General features: G+C 45.2%; 1 protein-coding gene across 20 annotated transcripts in view; it reads right to left on the bottom strand.

Annotated features, from left to right (window-relative positions):
• LOC136159461 (putative serine/threonine-protein phosphatase 4 regulatory subunit 1-like) overlaps positions 1-17,109 on the bottom strand; it is a 70,332-nt gene that overhangs the window by 8,161 nt on the left and 45,062 nt on the right. For 10 of the 20 annotated variants that reach the window (XM_065921714.1, XM_065921715.1, XM_065921716.1 and 7 more), the window contains exons 4-10: positions 13,515-13,622; positions 9,600-9,783; positions 5,805-5,998; positions 4,558-4,641; positions 2,473-2,568; positions 1,450-1,634; positions 58-158 (exon numbers count right to left, since the gene is read on the bottom strand). In XM_065921714.1, coding sequence (XP_065777786.1) covers positions 9,679-9,783; positions 13,515-13,622 — 213 coding nt within the window. In that variant the 3' untranslated portion in view covers positions 58-158; positions 1,450-1,634; positions 2,473-2,568; ... (1 more) ...; positions 5,805-5,998; positions 9,600-9,678. Of the gene's footprint in view, positions 1-57; positions 159-1,449; positions 1,635-2,472; positions 2,569-4,557; positions 4,642-5,804; positions 5,999-9,599; positions 12,937-13,514; positions 13,623-17,109 lie in introns of all 20 variants that reach the window. The other 10 variants (XM_065921721.1, XM_065921723.1, XM_065921727.1 and 7 more) reach the window with 8 other exon arrangements.

The following is a 17,109-nucleotide window of genomic DNA, read 5'->3' as shown; positions in this document are numbered from 1 at the left end:
ATTAAGAATTATTCCATCTAATTTGCTTTCTCATATCCCCGAACAGGTTTTACTTACTCTGCTAGTTCATATGGAAACCTCCAATTCCTGCTGTTATCGGTCACTACAAATTCTTGAAGCTGATAAAGATATTCTCTTCTCTTGTCTTCATGAAACAGCTAGTTTTTAAAAATGTACACATAAATAAGAATATATAATCCTCCAGAATGCCCCCCAATCCTCTGTTTTATTATAAACTTCAGGTTATACATCTGTCCCTGGCCATAGCCGAGTGCCTCGCTGACGCCTGTGTCTCCATTTGCAGAGTGGCTGTGAATTAGCTTTGCTGTGAACACACACGCACAGTGCCTCCCTGACTGCTTCCAACCCTTCTCCCCTGTTACATGTATGTGCTTGTGTGTTTCTACACGCCCTCCACTCTTCCATCTTTCACAATTTCCTGCCTGAAGAAAAAAAAAAAAAAAAAAACAGGCCTGCGTGTGCTCGGGAGATAATGCCACGCTGCTGCTGGGGAGGAGGCACTGCTCGCCCGCGCTGAGCCCACACCAGCCAAGCAGCAGGCGCCCAGCTCTGTCAAGGGCAGCTCCCGGTCGTCTGGATGCGACTAATTAGTTTCCTGAAGTCATTTTTAAACTCTCAGTTTTACACTCATCATTCCTTTAGGAGGGGAGGAAAAAAGGCAAGGAGGCAATCTGCACCATCTTGCAAGAAAAAGCTCCTCATGCAGAACTGAGATTGGATTTCAGCCGGGCCCTTCCCTTCGATGACCCTGAGCAAGGCACATGCCTCCCGGGAGCGCAGCTTCTCCTTTCCCGGGGTGCAATTCTCCATGGCATTAGAACTCTAAGGGACAGGGAGATTAGGAGGAAAGACAGAAAAAGATTTACCCATCACTGAAAGAATGCCCACTTTAAGACTATGGATGATACGTTTCAACTGAAGAAACCCAGACAGCTGCTTTTTTTCTTTTTTTTAACTGATACTACACATACCCAATACAATTTTTAAAAATTGCATTGAATAGGGGAGGTTTGTTTTTTGTTTTAACCCTTCTCCCTACCCTTAGAAAGTCATACAGGTGTTTGAGGACTCCTATTTGTACTCCATCCAGGTCCTTTAGAAATCCGTTGAAGACAGGCAGCAGGTGAGCTGCTGTTAACTGATCCCCAAGGATCACAGCAAGCTCATGGAAGAAGGCCAGGGTGCGCAAGACTTTCCACTGGGCAGACCGCAGAAGGCAAGCAGAACTCAGCGTTATCAAGAGCGTAGGTGGCATTTCTGGAGCAAAACTGATACTGCCAGGGGCTGACCACTTAAAGCTCTATTTCATCAGAGGCCAGTAAACATGTCAACTTTGGCCACAAAAAGCACAGGTCAGTGGGCCTGGCCGCAGCTTCCCCGTCTCCTAATTAGCTGTTCTGTGCCAGCCTCTGCAAAGGCTCCTTTTACCTGCACGTCGGAGGCCAGCGTCTTGTATGTATCTTTCAGGCAGTGCCAATTCTGCCGGCCCAGGGTGAGTGCCACCCCTGGGGAGGCTGCAGGCGCAGTGTTTGGCTATGTTGGTATTGACGGTCTGCGCTCGAGCTGGGTCAGTCATGGACACGCACTGATCTAGCAGGGGCTGAGGTATTGTCCTGGGAAATGGGAGAGAAAGGAAACCATCATGCTTGCAGGAGAGAGGGAGAATACTCATGAAAGACAAGGTGGTTGGAACTTAAATGTGAAAACTGCCAAGCAGAGATGTAAGAGGGACGAGAGGCCTGGACTGATTTCTAGTTTTGCAGGGTGGTGAGTTTTCAACCTGGACGCAAGTTAAAGGGTCGTTTCCAAACTGGTCCAACACCATGTCACAGAGCACAGTCTAGAACATCAACATCTGGTTAGACTGGTCCAGGCAGCTCTGGAGAATGCAAATGCTCTCCTCTTCTCCTATAGCTGCCCCAGTTCCTACGGCTTGAGGCCATCACTCTGCTCACTACTACCTTTTCCCAATGGACGGAACGCTGCCTTCTTAAGACATTACCCACTAACCTTTTCTCTACAAGGACAATGGGATTCAGTGATTAAAAACCTTTAAGAGAACTTCTGTAGCACAAGAAATTAAACCATGAGATAGAAAAACCCAAACATGGTTCAACAAAAGAAGTTGTCAAAAAGTTTTCAGACCAAAAAAAAGGACTTAAATGGTTTGTATAAATAGACATTAAACATTAATGTATACATGTCAAATTCTTTTCTCATACTTCATTTTGTTTTATTAAGATACCATTCTAGATTGTTCGGAATACTTTAAATACTACTTGAGAATTTACTTTTTTCCAGTTGGAGAGGAAATATTAGCAACACAGATTATGAACTAAGATATGTCATTAATATTGATGGAAGAAAAACATTTGGCTCCAACAGCCATTCTTAAATTTAACTTCCAGATAATGTAAAATGTTGAGTTGCTTTTCTTATCAAGGAACAAACCTGTAATTTAGATTTATTCTCTTCAAAGGGACTGGAGCCATGGCTCTGATCAGTCTCCCAGAGGTCCCTCATCCCACTGCTGGGTTCGCCTGGACCCTGCAGAGTAGAGTGGGCAGGTTAGCAACACAGTCCAAAGGAGGAAGCAGTCCTACTGCTCCCCCTTCAAAGAACCCTCTTTCAAGGCCAGAAATGACTTCTGCAAACCAAAGCCAGAGCTCCCCCTGAAGTCAGTGGCATTTCTCTAGATGAAAAAAAATACATCTGCAAGCTTATATTTGATATCGCACAGTCACTCGTGCAGGTGCATCTTACATTCAAGGCTGCTTGAGGTTCTTACAAAAGACAGGCTCCCATTGGTGGGTACCAACCACCTGAGTCTGCATTTACCCTTCTTTAAGCCCCAGGATCCCCGGTATGGTTAACTGATAAACAGTCACATGTTTAAAGCACAGACCACTCCAGAAGGCAGAACAAGGTTTGCAGGAAATGGTGACCAGCACCCCCAGCGTTTCTCAGGAATGGGAGAGTGCCTCCTGGCTGGACTCCGGAGAGAGAGGGTGGACAGGGAAGGGGAGGACCCATTTAATCTGAGTGAAAAGACACGGCTGATAAAAGAGTATTTACTTAGGAAACTGTTCTCAATTTTCACATGTACAAATACCTCTAATGTTTGCTGATGAACCTTTACATTAGGTTAACAATTAAAATGAGCAGGACCGTCCGGCGGTGACATATTGGTCTCTGATCATTGATTAACTGAGATGGACCTGACCTTCTCCTTCAACCATAACATGGATTTTCCTACTTGCACTTGAAATGTCATACTGTCGACTAGCTTAATGGATTCTGACAAATCAGCTCAATATATGATCCGGGAAAGTCGATTAATACACCGATAGATGCTTCGCTTGCTCTGAGGCATGCTACCGGAACCTTCAATTCCCAAGGTTTTCACTGAAATGTACTGCTCATTTTAATAGAGGAACATGATAAAACAGAAATATTTTGATGTGATAACCTAAGACCTCAATTTCTCCAAGTTAATAAATTCACAGAGATTAATAAGTAATAGATCATTTCTCTTCCTCCAGGAATTAATTTTATTCCCAAGTCTTCAGTGCCATCACTACATGCAGAACTGACTCCCGGAGCCAAGTTAAGGTTTAAGTAAACCACCCCAAGTCAAGGCAACCCCAGAAGCAGCTGGAAGGTCATTTCCCCAGAAAATCACTGGGCAATCAAAAGAGATAAGCGGGAAGAACAAGACCCTCTTTCCCCCAGACAGCTCTGGATTGAGTCGGCACACAAAGATGGTAGAGTGGGAGCTGGACCAGGGTCAACACAAGGGCTGAGGGGACCAGTCTCCCAGCTTCACCTCCTCTTCTGCCTCATTGCTTAAGCTCTTTGAGGTTTTTTGTTTGTTTGTTTGTTTGTTTTTCTTCTTTTGCAACTAGAAGCATCCTGACTGACCCCTTAGGAAACTAAAAGTCAAGTTCAAGCTGCCTGACATACCTCAGGATAAACCACAAGCCCAACTATGCAGACCCTTCAAGATCCTTCACTCAAAAGCACCAGCTTGGAGGTATCTGTTCTTTCTTTTCTGTTTTTGTGTCCATGTGTGACAAAGAAGCCCAAAGAGTACCACATCTTCCACCAAGGTAAACGTGACCACACCTTTCCACTTAACACAGATGGTTTTTATACTCCAGGCAAAAGGGTAACAATGTGAGCTTTCTTGCCTATTTTTTGAAACAAATCAGCAAAATAGGATATCATCTCATCCCTTACTAGTCAAAGGCAACCTTAAGGAACTCTTGAACATTTAGGATTTGGACCGTTCTCATTTGTCTTTTGTTTTGCTTTACTGGAGTGGACCAAGGGGATAAGGGGAGGTGATAAGTTAGTTTAATCATGAAAACCAAAATATAAGCTGTGAGAATGGACAGACAATTTGTACTCTGGCCCTGGAGACCACAATTTTGAAGATTCCCCATCACAGCACATAAAAATGAAAGGATGCCAACACACCATAACTTTATGAGCACAGAGTCCTCGCTGATTTTAATTCGATAGTCTTACCATTACCTGGGAAGGACTCCAGCTCAAGAGGGTCCGTGTGCAACCTTAGTAGGAATTAGGAAGGCATCAGGGCCTCTAACCACAAGCAAGCTGGAAAGTTGAAGAAACTTAAGGTGAGAAAGAAATCATAGGATATCACTTACGTGCAGAATCTAAACAAAAAGGTACAAATGAACCTCTTTACAAAACAGAAGTAGAGTCATGGATGTAGAAAACAAACATATGGCTGCCAGGAGACAAGGCAGGGGGAGGGGTGAATTGGGAGACGGGTGGATATATACACACTACTATAGATAACTAATCAGGATCTGCAGTGTAACACAGGGAACTCAACTCAATACTCTCTAATGGCCTTCTTGGGAAAAGAATCTAAAAACTAGTGGATACGTGTATATGCTAAACGTTCACTTTGCTGTACATCTGAAACTAACACATTGCACATCAACTATGCTAGCTGCTCATTCACATCCAACTCTTTGTGACCCCCATGGACTGTAGCCCACCAGACTCCTCTGTCCATGGAATTCTCCAGGCAAGAACACTGAAGTAGGCTGCCTTCTCCAGGGGATCTTCACAACCCAGCAATCGAACCTGGGTCTCCTGCATTGCAGGCAGATTCTTTACCACCTGAGCTACCAGGGAAGCCCACATGAACTATAGTCCAATAAAAAAAATTTTTTTTTAAAGAAAGAAGTGCTGGGCTTCCTCCTTGCCCCAGACGTGCAGTCCAGGTCTCACTGGGGCTGGCTCCAGACTAGAGGAGAAAAAGTGACGAGCTACTGGCTTTTCAAAATCTCTCCTCCAAGGAACAGCATCCACCACTCCATCGTGAGCAGCCAGGTGTGAGAGGAGGCCCGCAGGACAGGTTGGAGGTGACACACAGCTTGAAGGCCACTGTCAACTTTATATTCCAGGAGTTGCATGAACTCACCTCCTCTCATCACTGAAAGATGTGAATGTCAGTCAGCGGTGAGATGGAGCCTTTAGACATTTAATTCCCCCCAAAGAAGCAGGTCTCGTCATCTCTGGGGAGCGGGGAAGGCACTTTTTGGTCTCCCACCTCTGTTTCGTGGAGGAGAGTCAGTGTTATCAATCACCCCATTGATTGGTTGTCTAGTTATCCAACACATGACCTTAAGAATAAAATTAAATTTGCCATTTATCATCTCTGCCAGGATATATTAATAAAAGAAAATGCGGCTTTGTGATTTCTGTCACATCCTCGGTGACAGAGGGACAGGGCAGAGACTTACTGTGCTTGCTAATATCCTGGCTGCGGAGAGCTCGCCCCACGGTGGTGAGGTCAGCCGGGGGCCCTGGCTGTCAGGGGCAGGGATGGGACCTGGCACAGACACGTCACTTGGCCCTTCTCTCAGCTGGTGCTAGGCCTTGTTCACAGGGTCACGCTGGGCAGCTCTCAGTGCAGCTGATAATCCCTGAACTTGAGCTGCAAGAAGAGAAGTTTCGAGAATTTCAATAACTGAATTTGGCTTTACAACAAGACAGGCTGGCTGCAAACGCACTGCACAGCACAGCACCCCCACCCTGCCCCCGGGGCCCCCGCACGAGCTCTCGCCGAGATGCCAATGTCTACAGACATTAACTTTATTCCAGCTAAACACCAGCCAGGCACACAGCATCAAACCTGAAGTCGAAAAACCTCAATTGGGAAAATCAGAGTTTAACTTCATCATCTTTCACAGAGAGACAACACAGTGTCCTGAACACCGCTGTCCGGGAGGTCCAGAAGCACAGTGGGCAGGGGTCCCCCATTTATAAAGTGGACAGCTGCTGGCCCTGCCACACACACATGCGTGAACTGAGGCGATCTTCATGGATGAGTGAAGACCTCGCGCCCTAGCCCCCAGGGCTACTCGCTCTTTCTGTCCACGACTCGACAACGTTTGACTCTCCTAACAGTGAAGATGACATATTTCACATGCCTTTCTATAAAAACAAACTCATGTTTCCAAGGCCCCAGCCTCCACATACATAGCACTGCCTGCATCCTGTTTTCTACTAGTCAAATCCCAGAGAGTCACTGAAATATTTGGAGCTTGCAAAGACCACACCCCGCCATGGCTAGGGCACGAATCCCCGATGTGGGGTTTCTTTCTGAATCTTTGGGGGTCCCAGATCCCTTTGAGCACTGATGAAAGTTGTGGGTCCTTTCTCACAAAGAGATTAAGTCTGCATCTGCACGCAGGATTTCACAAATGCTTTGGGGAAACTGGAAGAAACCTCTGAACTCATCCCTGACTTCTCGGAATGGTGGAGTCCTGGCCATTGCCTAAAGCCCGCCTCACATGTCAGCTGCTCCACCAGGTCTTCTCCCAGACCCTTCCTCTGCCCCCAGGAGGGAAGGCTTCCTGGCCTGTGCACCCACCCCTGCCCCGGTCCCTGACACTCCCTACTCAGGGGATTGTTTCCACAGTCCCCTCAAACAGGCCGTGAGGGCCTCCTGTGTCTGTCTGTCATCACCACCTCAGTACCCAGTCCAGGTCCAGGCACTGAATAACTCAGCTTTAGAAATGCATTTTCAAAAACAGATCTTTGTCTATAACTATTAGGAGCGATATGTTACATGTGCTTGATCCTTCAGCAAACGCTGAGTTAATTTCCTTTATGAATTTAAAGACAGAATAATCACAGGGCTAACTGGATTTTCACATTTCCTTTCCCGAAAGGCTTCACAAATCTTTGCCTGGCAACAGCAGCAAGTGTTGTTTTTTTTTTCCAGTTTCCCCAACTCGGGGAAGAATACAAATCTAGCCGTGTTTAGAGAAAGAAGAGGCGTGATGATGGATATGGACCGCAGGGCCTGGCTCCCAGATCAGACACTCTGTGGGAACACTAGTCACAGCATGAAAAATACCCCAGAGAAGAAGTTGTACTTTTCCTGGCTGCACAAAGGCAAACATCTTCAGGTTTAGGTGAGGGCTGAGTTAGCAGGCTCTGAAAGGAGCACTGTCCTTAGCTGTTCATAACTAGAAAGGGCATTGTCACACTGGAAGTGACAGAACCGGGTCCAAGGAGCTAATGAAATTTCCACTGCTTAGGACGTGCCTGAGAACTGCCGGCTTTTACCTGAAAGCCGGCTCCAGTTTTGCACGCATGGCTGAAAAGCAAGGAGGTGAAACCCCTGCTGGGAACTGCACAGTGGGATCCCCGGGGTGACGGCAATGGGGAAAGACTGAGCCAGGCTCCCCCTGCACGCCCCCCCGGGTGGACACAAGGGAGCACACATAGAGAGAAAAATGCCGTTTTCTCTCATCACGATGGACAACAGTTATCTTGAATGCCTGAATCATTCATCATGTGCTCTTGCAAGCTATCCAGAACTCTCTGGATCCCACTCCTGGCCACATAGCCCCTATGCATGGCCCCAGGTGAGATCCTGCCCTCCTCCCGTGGCCAGCCTCATTCAGCAGCAGCTCTAAGTCCTTGCTTGTGTCAGGGAGAGCAGTTCGCCAATAAAGGAAATTATTGAAAGCATCCTCGGGACACACTGGGCGGGCCCAGGAATCCAGTCAAGGATGGCCACGGATGGGGAGGCCGTTAACACTGGGGAGCTTCGTGGCCTCTGGGGGAAGCCTGGTCAGCTCGACTCCAGCCAAGACAGAGTATTCCACCAGGTTCTCCACCAGGCCACCGGAGGAGCTACTGATACGTGGGAAGGTGCTGGTGTCTACGGATGGGCCTTCTCTAGGCAGAGCTGGCTCTCTCTGGCCTGGCTGTGCTGAACTAGGTTAAAATGGGGGAAGCGAGTTTTTAGCCCTGTACAACAGACTGGAGATTAACGGCATGAGGAGAAAGGGGTGGCAGAGGATAAGATGGTTGGATGGCATCATCAACTTAATGGACATGAGTCTGAGCAAACTCCAGGAGATAGTGAGGGACAGGGAAGCCTGGTGTGCTGCAGTCCATGGGGTCACGAAGAACTGGACACGACTGAGCAACTGAACAACAAACAACAACAATAGACTGGAAGGAAAATGGGAAAAGGTGAGGTCCACATCCTCACAAGCCAGTCCTCCCGTCTACCTGGAGACCCAACCTCTCAGGTCTCCTGGTCCCAGAAGATACTAACCTCATGGGACAAGAGGCCCAGTCAGTACCCTTGGATCCGCTAGGGGGGTACTTTGTGCACTGAAAAAGGCACAGGAGGGTGCAGCCAACCATTCCACCATGCCCAAGTGGTGCATGAGCCCTGGCTTTGGTGCGCTGGCACCCCTTGGCATGGCAAGACTTCTTGCACTTACTGCTCATCAGTCCCTCCACCAGGGGGCAGGCATTAGAAAATAAAAGGTGCTGGACCCAAAGGCCTGGCTACTCGCGAGCCAGTTGGAAAGCCTTGATGAGGAAGACATGGTGCCCCAGGCCTGACCTTCAGCAAGAACTCAGTGAATTTTGGTGAAGAAAGGAGGAGGGAAGGATCCACCACTCTTGCAGAGCATCCATACCCCCTGAGATGTGAATTACCTCCTCTCACACTGCTAAGTAACCTTAACACTGAAGAGATGCTTGTGAACCATCTCAAATGGTCTGCTTAGAGTGTACCTATCATCTTCAGAGGGAAGACCATAAAAAAAAAAAAAAAAAACAAGATTGATCACTAGAACATACAAGAAATACAGTGTAGGGCCGACAAACAGTGGGTCAGGAATGTCACCTTCATGTGCATGTAAAATCCTATGGCACAAAAGTCTATTTGGGAGACTTCACATTTTCCCTGTGTGAATTGTCCAAAGAACTTCATTAATCAAATGGTAAAAGAAAATTTTCTTTATAGGTTATTTAATCACTACTCTCAATGAATATTTTATCTAAATTTAGGAGACAGTAGCTTCATTATTTATAACCCAGTAGTCATGTTTCAAAATCATTATTGCAATTACTTTTTGCTTCTTTACATAATTAAAGCTCTAATATTCCATCTTGCCCAGAAGGTCACTGTTACTAAAACTCCAGACGAGATAATTGCTAGAATTTTAGGTGGACGCTTGAGGTGAAGCGGGGACCCTGATAATTATCCAGCTGAAACTCACCAGGCAGAGGCTGTGTCCCCACAGCCGCCTGCACCCAGGAGCCCAGGCTGATGTCCGAGTCCAAACCCAGAGCCGGTGGTCAGATGTTCAAGGTACCATCTTCCTGAATATAAAGGCCAGCCCTGGAGGGGTTGGCAAAGGTGGAGATGAAGGGGCCCAGGGACTGGAAGGCAGCCTGGAGAACCTGAAACCAGAGAGAAGGGCTCAGTAGGTACAGAGTCTGATTCACTTGATTCCAGGTGGGACAGATGGCTAACCACCAGACAGCTCGCTGTCCACCGAATCATGTCTCAGCAGGTGCATCGCTTTCTAAAAGCAGTCCCTAAGTTCCAAATAAACTATTTTTCAATAGAAAATCAGGAAAAAATGTAGTACCATCAGGTAGCTTGTATGCTTCCAGAATATTAATTCCATATCAAATAATTCCAGACTCTGTAAAGCATGTGAACAGTGCTTATTAATCACTGTGGGCATGTTTATGACTGTTAACAGAAAAGGTAACTTGGCAGTTACAGTTTTCTCCTCCTCATTTTCATTTCTGGAATATTTGTTTGCAACCAACGCTCCAGGTTTCTGAGATTTCAGGTCCCCTAATAATCCTCACAAAGTCTAAATAAGCTGGTCCATTACTGAAAAGACACAGGACACAGTGACAAGTCCGGAGGCCATGCCGAGGCCCCAGAGTGGCCACGCCCACCCATCGGTAGGGGTCACTGATCAGTGTGATGAAAAGGGACCAGAGCCTGGCCCTGCAGACCTCAGGGGACGTGTTGTGGGCTACGGCCAGGAAGCACTCAGCACAGGCTTTCCGCATCCCCCACACACTGTCCGTGCAGAGCCCAAAAAACTTCGGGGGCTACCAAAGCAAACAGAAGCATGCTGCTCAGACTCAGCCGTCCTGAGCAAGGGCGGGCCTGACTTAGTGATGCCGTGGAGGCAGAGCTCTAAGTTAAGGGCGCAGAAAAGGGAACCAGATATGAGTTCAAAAGAAAGCGTCTGAAACAAACAGAAATAACAAGAAGTAACTTCCTTTACCCCTTAATCCTAGCAAATGACCTGGTTAAATCCAAGAAGATAAATACAGAAAACCTCCCACAGGCTGAATGACTGGTATCTGTTATGTGAATTGTAGAGAAGAACTGTGGATGACTTTGAAATTCTGGATTCCCCAAGGAGCACACCCACCAAAGTAAGATGGTCTTTGGGGATGTTTTATTCCTAAGTCAAAGTGTTAGTTGCTCAGTCATGTCCGACTCCTTGCAACCCCCATGGACTATAGCCCACCAGGCTCCTCTGTCCATGGGATTTTCCAGGCAAGAACACTGGAGTGGGTTGCCATTCCCTTCTCCAGGGGATCTTCCCCACCCAAGGATCAAACCCGGGTTTACCTGCATTGCAGGCAGACTTTTTTTTTTACGTCTGAGCCACAGTCTCCCTTTTAGTCATAGAGGGCAGACTGTTAAAACCTGATAGTAATGCAAACTGTTCCTACTCATAGAAGGCAAGCTGGGAGCGATGGAACGCAGTGGGTTCCACATCATCATATCATCACCCTGGATATGGATGGTGGTGAGTCAATTTATAAGCTCACGTCGGTCCCCCTCAGTGAGACTGTGAACTTGTGGCACTTCAGTTAAGCTAGTTGTTGGATCTTACTGGTTCCTTCACTAATCGATGCATTCAATAAAAGCTCTGACCCGTGTTCATCTTATGTCTGTAGGGAGGTCATGATTATGACTTCTTTTTAAATTTACCCTTTAAAAATAAGGCTCTGTCTTTAATATCCTTAGGTAAAATAATCAGCCAAAATGCTTCACAAATGGAAACATATGATCCTGGAAATATCCACCTACAGAAGAATTAGTATGTTGGTCACTGCTCTTCTCCTGTCTACTATAGGAGATAACGTTGTGTGCTCATGGCAACAGCCCACTAAAAACTATTTCAGAATTATGTTGAATGGCTACAGTTTAAATAGAACGAAATGAGCTTGTAAACTTAAATTTAAAAACCAACTTAACGATGATACTTTTTGAGGTTAAATTCAAACCATACAGGTATTACGCCCTGTCACATAAAAGTGGCAAGTGCTTGCTGAGCACAGTTCTCTGGGGACCTGGTGCTCGGTGGGCAGTGGAGAAACAGACCAACACAACTAGGTGAAGGGCCCCCATCAGTGACGCTGTAAAGAGGCGTGTGAGGGACACACGAGTGTGAGGGACATAACCTGAACAGAATGCTACAGAATGCCGAGAAGGGAGAAACTAATTCTGACACAAAGGCAGGTGAGTCCAGACAAGGAAAAAGCAAATGCACCTGCAAGCTGGGTGTGAACTGTAAGCAGGGTCCCCCCAGACAGGGAAGCCTCTGCAAGGAGGTGGGTAGTAATGAGCAGGGGAGTTGGGGGAGAGAGGCGGTATGCAAGAGCAGAAAGCCTTGAGGCCCTGAAAAGCCCCCCAGCCAAAGGGTGACAAGGTTCTCCACCCTGCTGTGCCAAGAATCACTGGGGACTTTATAAAAAATACCCCCTCTTTCGCCTTCCCCGTGATTTACAAGCATGAGCAATGGTTAGAGCAGCAGTCAGACCTGAGGGAGGTGATGGAGGTGAGACAGGAAAGGCTCCTGTGAAGGGACCTGGGCGGGGGGTAGGAAATGGGAATCTGGATTTTAATCTATAAATCAAGAAAAGTCCCACAGGTACTGAAGCCCAGCAGTGAGGTAGTGGAACAGTGTCATAGAAAGAGCAGTCAATAAGGAACAGAGAGGGTGGCTTAGACAGCAAGAAGAGACTGGGGGAAGTGACCAGTGAGGAAGCAACAGCAGGAGCCCCCAGGAAAGAGGCGGAGGCTGCTCCTGCTCAACCCCGCAACCAGCCACCCGGAGATTAAGAGAAACCTCAGCTCCTAGAGTCAAGAAGCCTGAAACTGATGAATGCAAAATTGAGCTGCCGTTCCAAAGTAACAGGCTCATAAAGACAAAACTTTACCACTAATTTCAAAAGTGCCCTAAGATGTGCATCGGCAATTACAATTGGCAAAATGTCACGTACCAAAAATTGTTCAGGGCCTTCTTGTCTGGCAGCGTGACAGATACCACCAAAATTTGTAGCACTCACCTTATAGAGGCAAAACGCATGCTCATTATTCTCAGATTTCTTTTTGTCTTAACAAATTGTGAAAACCAACAAGCAGGAAGCTTGAGAGCAATTATTCCACTGGTCGGGCAGCTAACAAGCACTTACCAAGTCCGGCGCTCACTCGGCACCACCCAGGTGCCTTTGCTGCATTGGAAACAGAAGATTTACAGCAGATCACCACATGCTAGGACGTTCTGGCTCCTAATTGTCTCAATACATAATGCATTTGGTTAGCAATAGAGCAAAAGAGACCCTTAATATTCTCTGCAAGGTAAATGAGCCCTGTCTCCTTGGCTCTGCATTGCGTCATGAGGAGAGGCCACAGAGAAGATGAGCAGTTGCACAGCAAGGTGGAGGGGGAGGCTGCTGGGGACGGGGAGAGGGCTAGGGAGGCAATGGCCTTCAGAAGGAAGGCTCTGACAACCAAGTGACCAGCCATAAAAGGGGAGGGCAGAGCAGGGAGTGCAGTCAGAAGGGACGGCAAACCTAAGAGGGTCCTAGAGCCCCTCAACCCAGACAGTGAGAGGCCCTGCATGCCTGGCTCGTTGTCTAAGCACAAGCCGATGGGTCTCAGCAGGTCTCTCCCTCCCGTGCCTCCCCGAATCGCCACAGGGCCCGAGTGGCCGGGAGAACTGGCAGCGGTATTCACTGTTGTCTTACACAGTTCCCTCTGGCCTTGCTTTTCATCCAGCCTGAGTCTACTGAGGACGTCCAGGCACTTTCAAGGAATCGATTTTGAATGTTTTAACTTTCTGAGTTTTGAAACCACATGCTCCCACCTTCCGAACTTGAAAGAGCTTCCCGTAGCCACACAGTTCACAGATTCGAGGGAACAGCAGGCGTTCAACTGCGCACTTGCTCAGCACTGACGACAGCTTGCAGATTGTCTACAAATAACAAGAAAAAAACCCGGGTCACTTGAGATACCACAGCACAGATCTCACATGGATCACTAACTAGAATCTGAACGCTAATATTGCCAGAATACCCCAGGAGTCAAAACAGAGAACACCTTCTTTTGCATTTTGTCAAGTTACATCAATAGAAGGCCAACAGTTTTTAAGTCTTACTCAGATTGTCTAAAGCCTGAGAGTTACCACTTACCAGATGCCTACTGTGTGCCCGACACATGCATGAACCACTTATATACATCCTTTCTTTCATGTTCCTCAAACCTTACAACATAAGTATCATTCAACTTCATTTTTCCAGACGAGGAAACTAATGCTCAAAGAAGGGAAGTCCTGTTACGCAAACCAAATATTGGTGAAGCGGGATATATAGGAATAGCTGGCTTGCTGGCCATCACCAAAGACTGACCAAACACTGGCAGGACTAAAAGGGAGCAGACCTTGGATACAACATGCCCTGCTGCTCTCTTTCTGCCCAGGGCACCCCTCATTCTGCACCAGCATGCAGGGTAGCTGAACTTAAAGTGAAAGCTACCGCTTTACTGGCTTGAGAAGTCAGAGAACAGAGACAGAGCTGACCAGAGGAGCTGGAAAGTGAGGAAGAAATCCTGGAAGAGAGCTAGAGAAGGGAAAGCCCCCACCTGCCCGAGATTAAATCTTACTCTAACTCTCGGCTGATCTCAGCACCGTGTGGGCACTGGGGAGCGGGTAAGGTTCACAGAGTGAAGCGATAGCTGGAAGGCAGAAGGAGCTGTGTGGTTTCAGCTGCTGAGGGCTGAAGACAGAGCAGACTCTAGAGCAAAGTCAACACTCTTCAGAGGAAAACCACAGAGTCCAGAGTTTCTGCACTGTTTCGTCAAGAAGACACATTAGATAATAAAAATTCATAGACATGAGAACAAATGGGGAAATGTGACTTACGTTCAAGGAAAACCTCAGTCAGTAGAAACTAATCCACAGAAGATGCAGATGTTAGAAGTAGTGAACTTTAAAAGGACTTTAAAGAGCTATTAACTAAAAGGAAAATACTCATAACAAATGAACAGATAGGAAATCTCATCAAAGAAATGGAAACTATAAAAAAAAAAAACAAGACTTCCGACCAAAACACAGTAGCTTGGTCAGACAACAACAACAACATTCAATTAAAAATAACTAATTATGTGTTAACAGGAAAAAGTGACCCATAGTAAAGAAAACAACAGTCAACAGAAATCAACACCAAGATGATCCAAATGTTGCAAGCACCAGACAAGGACTTTCAGGGAGCTTTTATAAATATATTCAAGGATTAAAATAAAATACAAGCATAAAGAACATACAGGGAATCTCTACATCATAGAGACATGTCAACTACAAAAAAGGTCAAAAATGGAAGCTCCAGCACTAAAAACCATAATAACTATGGTAAAACAGATGTAATGGAGAGGCCTAACAGCCTCTTGGAGGTGACAAAAAGAGTCACTGAACTTAAAAAAGAGCAATGAAAATCACCAAATCAGAGCATTAGACAGAAAAATTTAAAAAATAAACAAAAACAGAAACTCAAACACCTAACGGGACAATATCAAGAGTCCCAACTTTATGTAATCCAAGTCCTGGACTGAAAGAAAAAAGAGATTTTAAAAAGCACTTCAAGGAACAATAGCCAAAAACTGCCCAAATTAAGTGAAGGGCATCAACACACAAATCCTGGGAGTTTAAGAAACACAAAGTAAGATAAACATCCACTCTACAAAGACAAAGAGAACAATCTCAAGAGCTGACAGAGGAAAAAGGATATTCTACACAGGATCATGATATGAATGACAGCTGACCTCTCCAGAAGACAGCAAAATGGTATCATTAAAGTGCTGCAAGGAAAAATAAGAACAAACCTCAATTCTATATCCAGTAAAGCTATCGCTCAAAATTGAAGGCCAAAAAAAAGACATTTTCAGATGAAAACAGAGATTTTGTCAGCAGCCAACCAAACTAAAAACAGTACTAAAGTAAGTTCTTCAGAATGAAGGGAGATGGACACTCAGACCAAGGAAAGGAAACAAAAGCATCAAAAATGGTAAAACTGTGGGTATAAAAGGCTATGAATTTTTTTCTCTTTTCTTACTTGTTCTAAAACTTAGAATTGTTCAAATCAAAAATTGTAATATCATATTACCAGGATTGTCATGTAATGTACATGTCATAATGTATGTGAAAACAATAGCACGGGGGTGGGGGGTGGGGTGAGTAGAACTGTGTTGCTGCAAGGCACTATATTTTTTGAAAATTCTCAATAGAGAAATTAAAATGTAATACTACAAAAATAGTCAATTAGCCCAAGGAAGGCAGGAAAAAATTAACAGAAGAACAAATAAGACCAATGGAAAACAAAAAAAGTGGCAGAATTAAATTCAAATATATCAGTAATTACATTAAACATAAGTGGAATAAACACTCCAATTAAGAGGAAGGAACTATTGGATATAAAAACAAGACCAAACTCTGTGTCAACGAAAGGAAGAACATTTTCAATGTAAAGACATATATAGACATATGAGTAAACAGATATAAACTGATACACTATGATAGGCAGTAAGTACGAGAATCCTGGAGTAAGTTATATTAATTGTACTAGGCAGTAAGCACGAGAATCCTGGAGTAAGTTATATTAATTGTACTATCTCAGTGGACTGCAAGATACAGATTACTACCAGGGATAGAGAAAGTCACCTTTTAGTAAGAGTCAATACATGACAAAGACATTAACGTTAAATGCATAGGTTTAAACCCTTAAAGTAGAAAAGAAGCTAGATTGAGAAAAATTAAGCTTTATCCTTAAGAAACTGGAAAACTACAAGCAAATTGAACTCAGGTAAGCAGAAGGAAAGAAATAATAAACAGCAGAAATTACCAATATCATAAATGGAAGGGATAATACTGCAGATCTTCCCAGGGAGTAAATGAATAAGGGAATATTGTAAGCAACTTTATCCCAATAAATTAACAACTCAGATGAAATTAATAAGTTCCTGAAAATATACAACTTACCCAATGACACAGATGAAATAACAGATGTGAACAGGCCATATCTGTGTTGAATCTGTCATCAAAAACCATCTCAGAAAACCCTAGAGCCAGAAGTTTTACTGGGGGATGCTAACAAATATTTAAGGGAAAAATAACACCAATCTTAAACAAAATCTTTCAGAAAATAGAAGAGCAGGGAATACTTCTCAACTCATTTTTTTGAAGCTGGAATAACCCTGATTCTAAAACCTGACAAAAACGTAATAGGAAAAGAAAATTGCCTACAATAGTCCTCTTGAATATAGATGTGAAAATCTCAACAAAATGTTAGCAAATAATGGAGAAAGGACACTTCACAGCAGAATGTCAGCTGGAATCATTGATGGATGCTAACAGGAGTGGGTGAAAGTTTGATCAACAACAAACTTGTGTGGCTGCAAAGTAACTCCCCTTA

The sequence above is a fragment of the Muntiacus reevesi genome, chromosome 2 (genome assembly GCF_963930625.1).
Source record: "Muntiacus reevesi chromosome 2, mMunRee1.1, whole genome shotgun sequence".
Classification (NCBI taxonomy): domain Eukaryota; kingdom Metazoa; phylum Chordata; class Mammalia; order Artiodactyla; family Cervidae; genus Muntiacus; species Muntiacus reevesi.
Note: the sequence above shows the minus strand (reverse complement) of the source record. Positions and strands in the feature narration are given on the sequence as shown.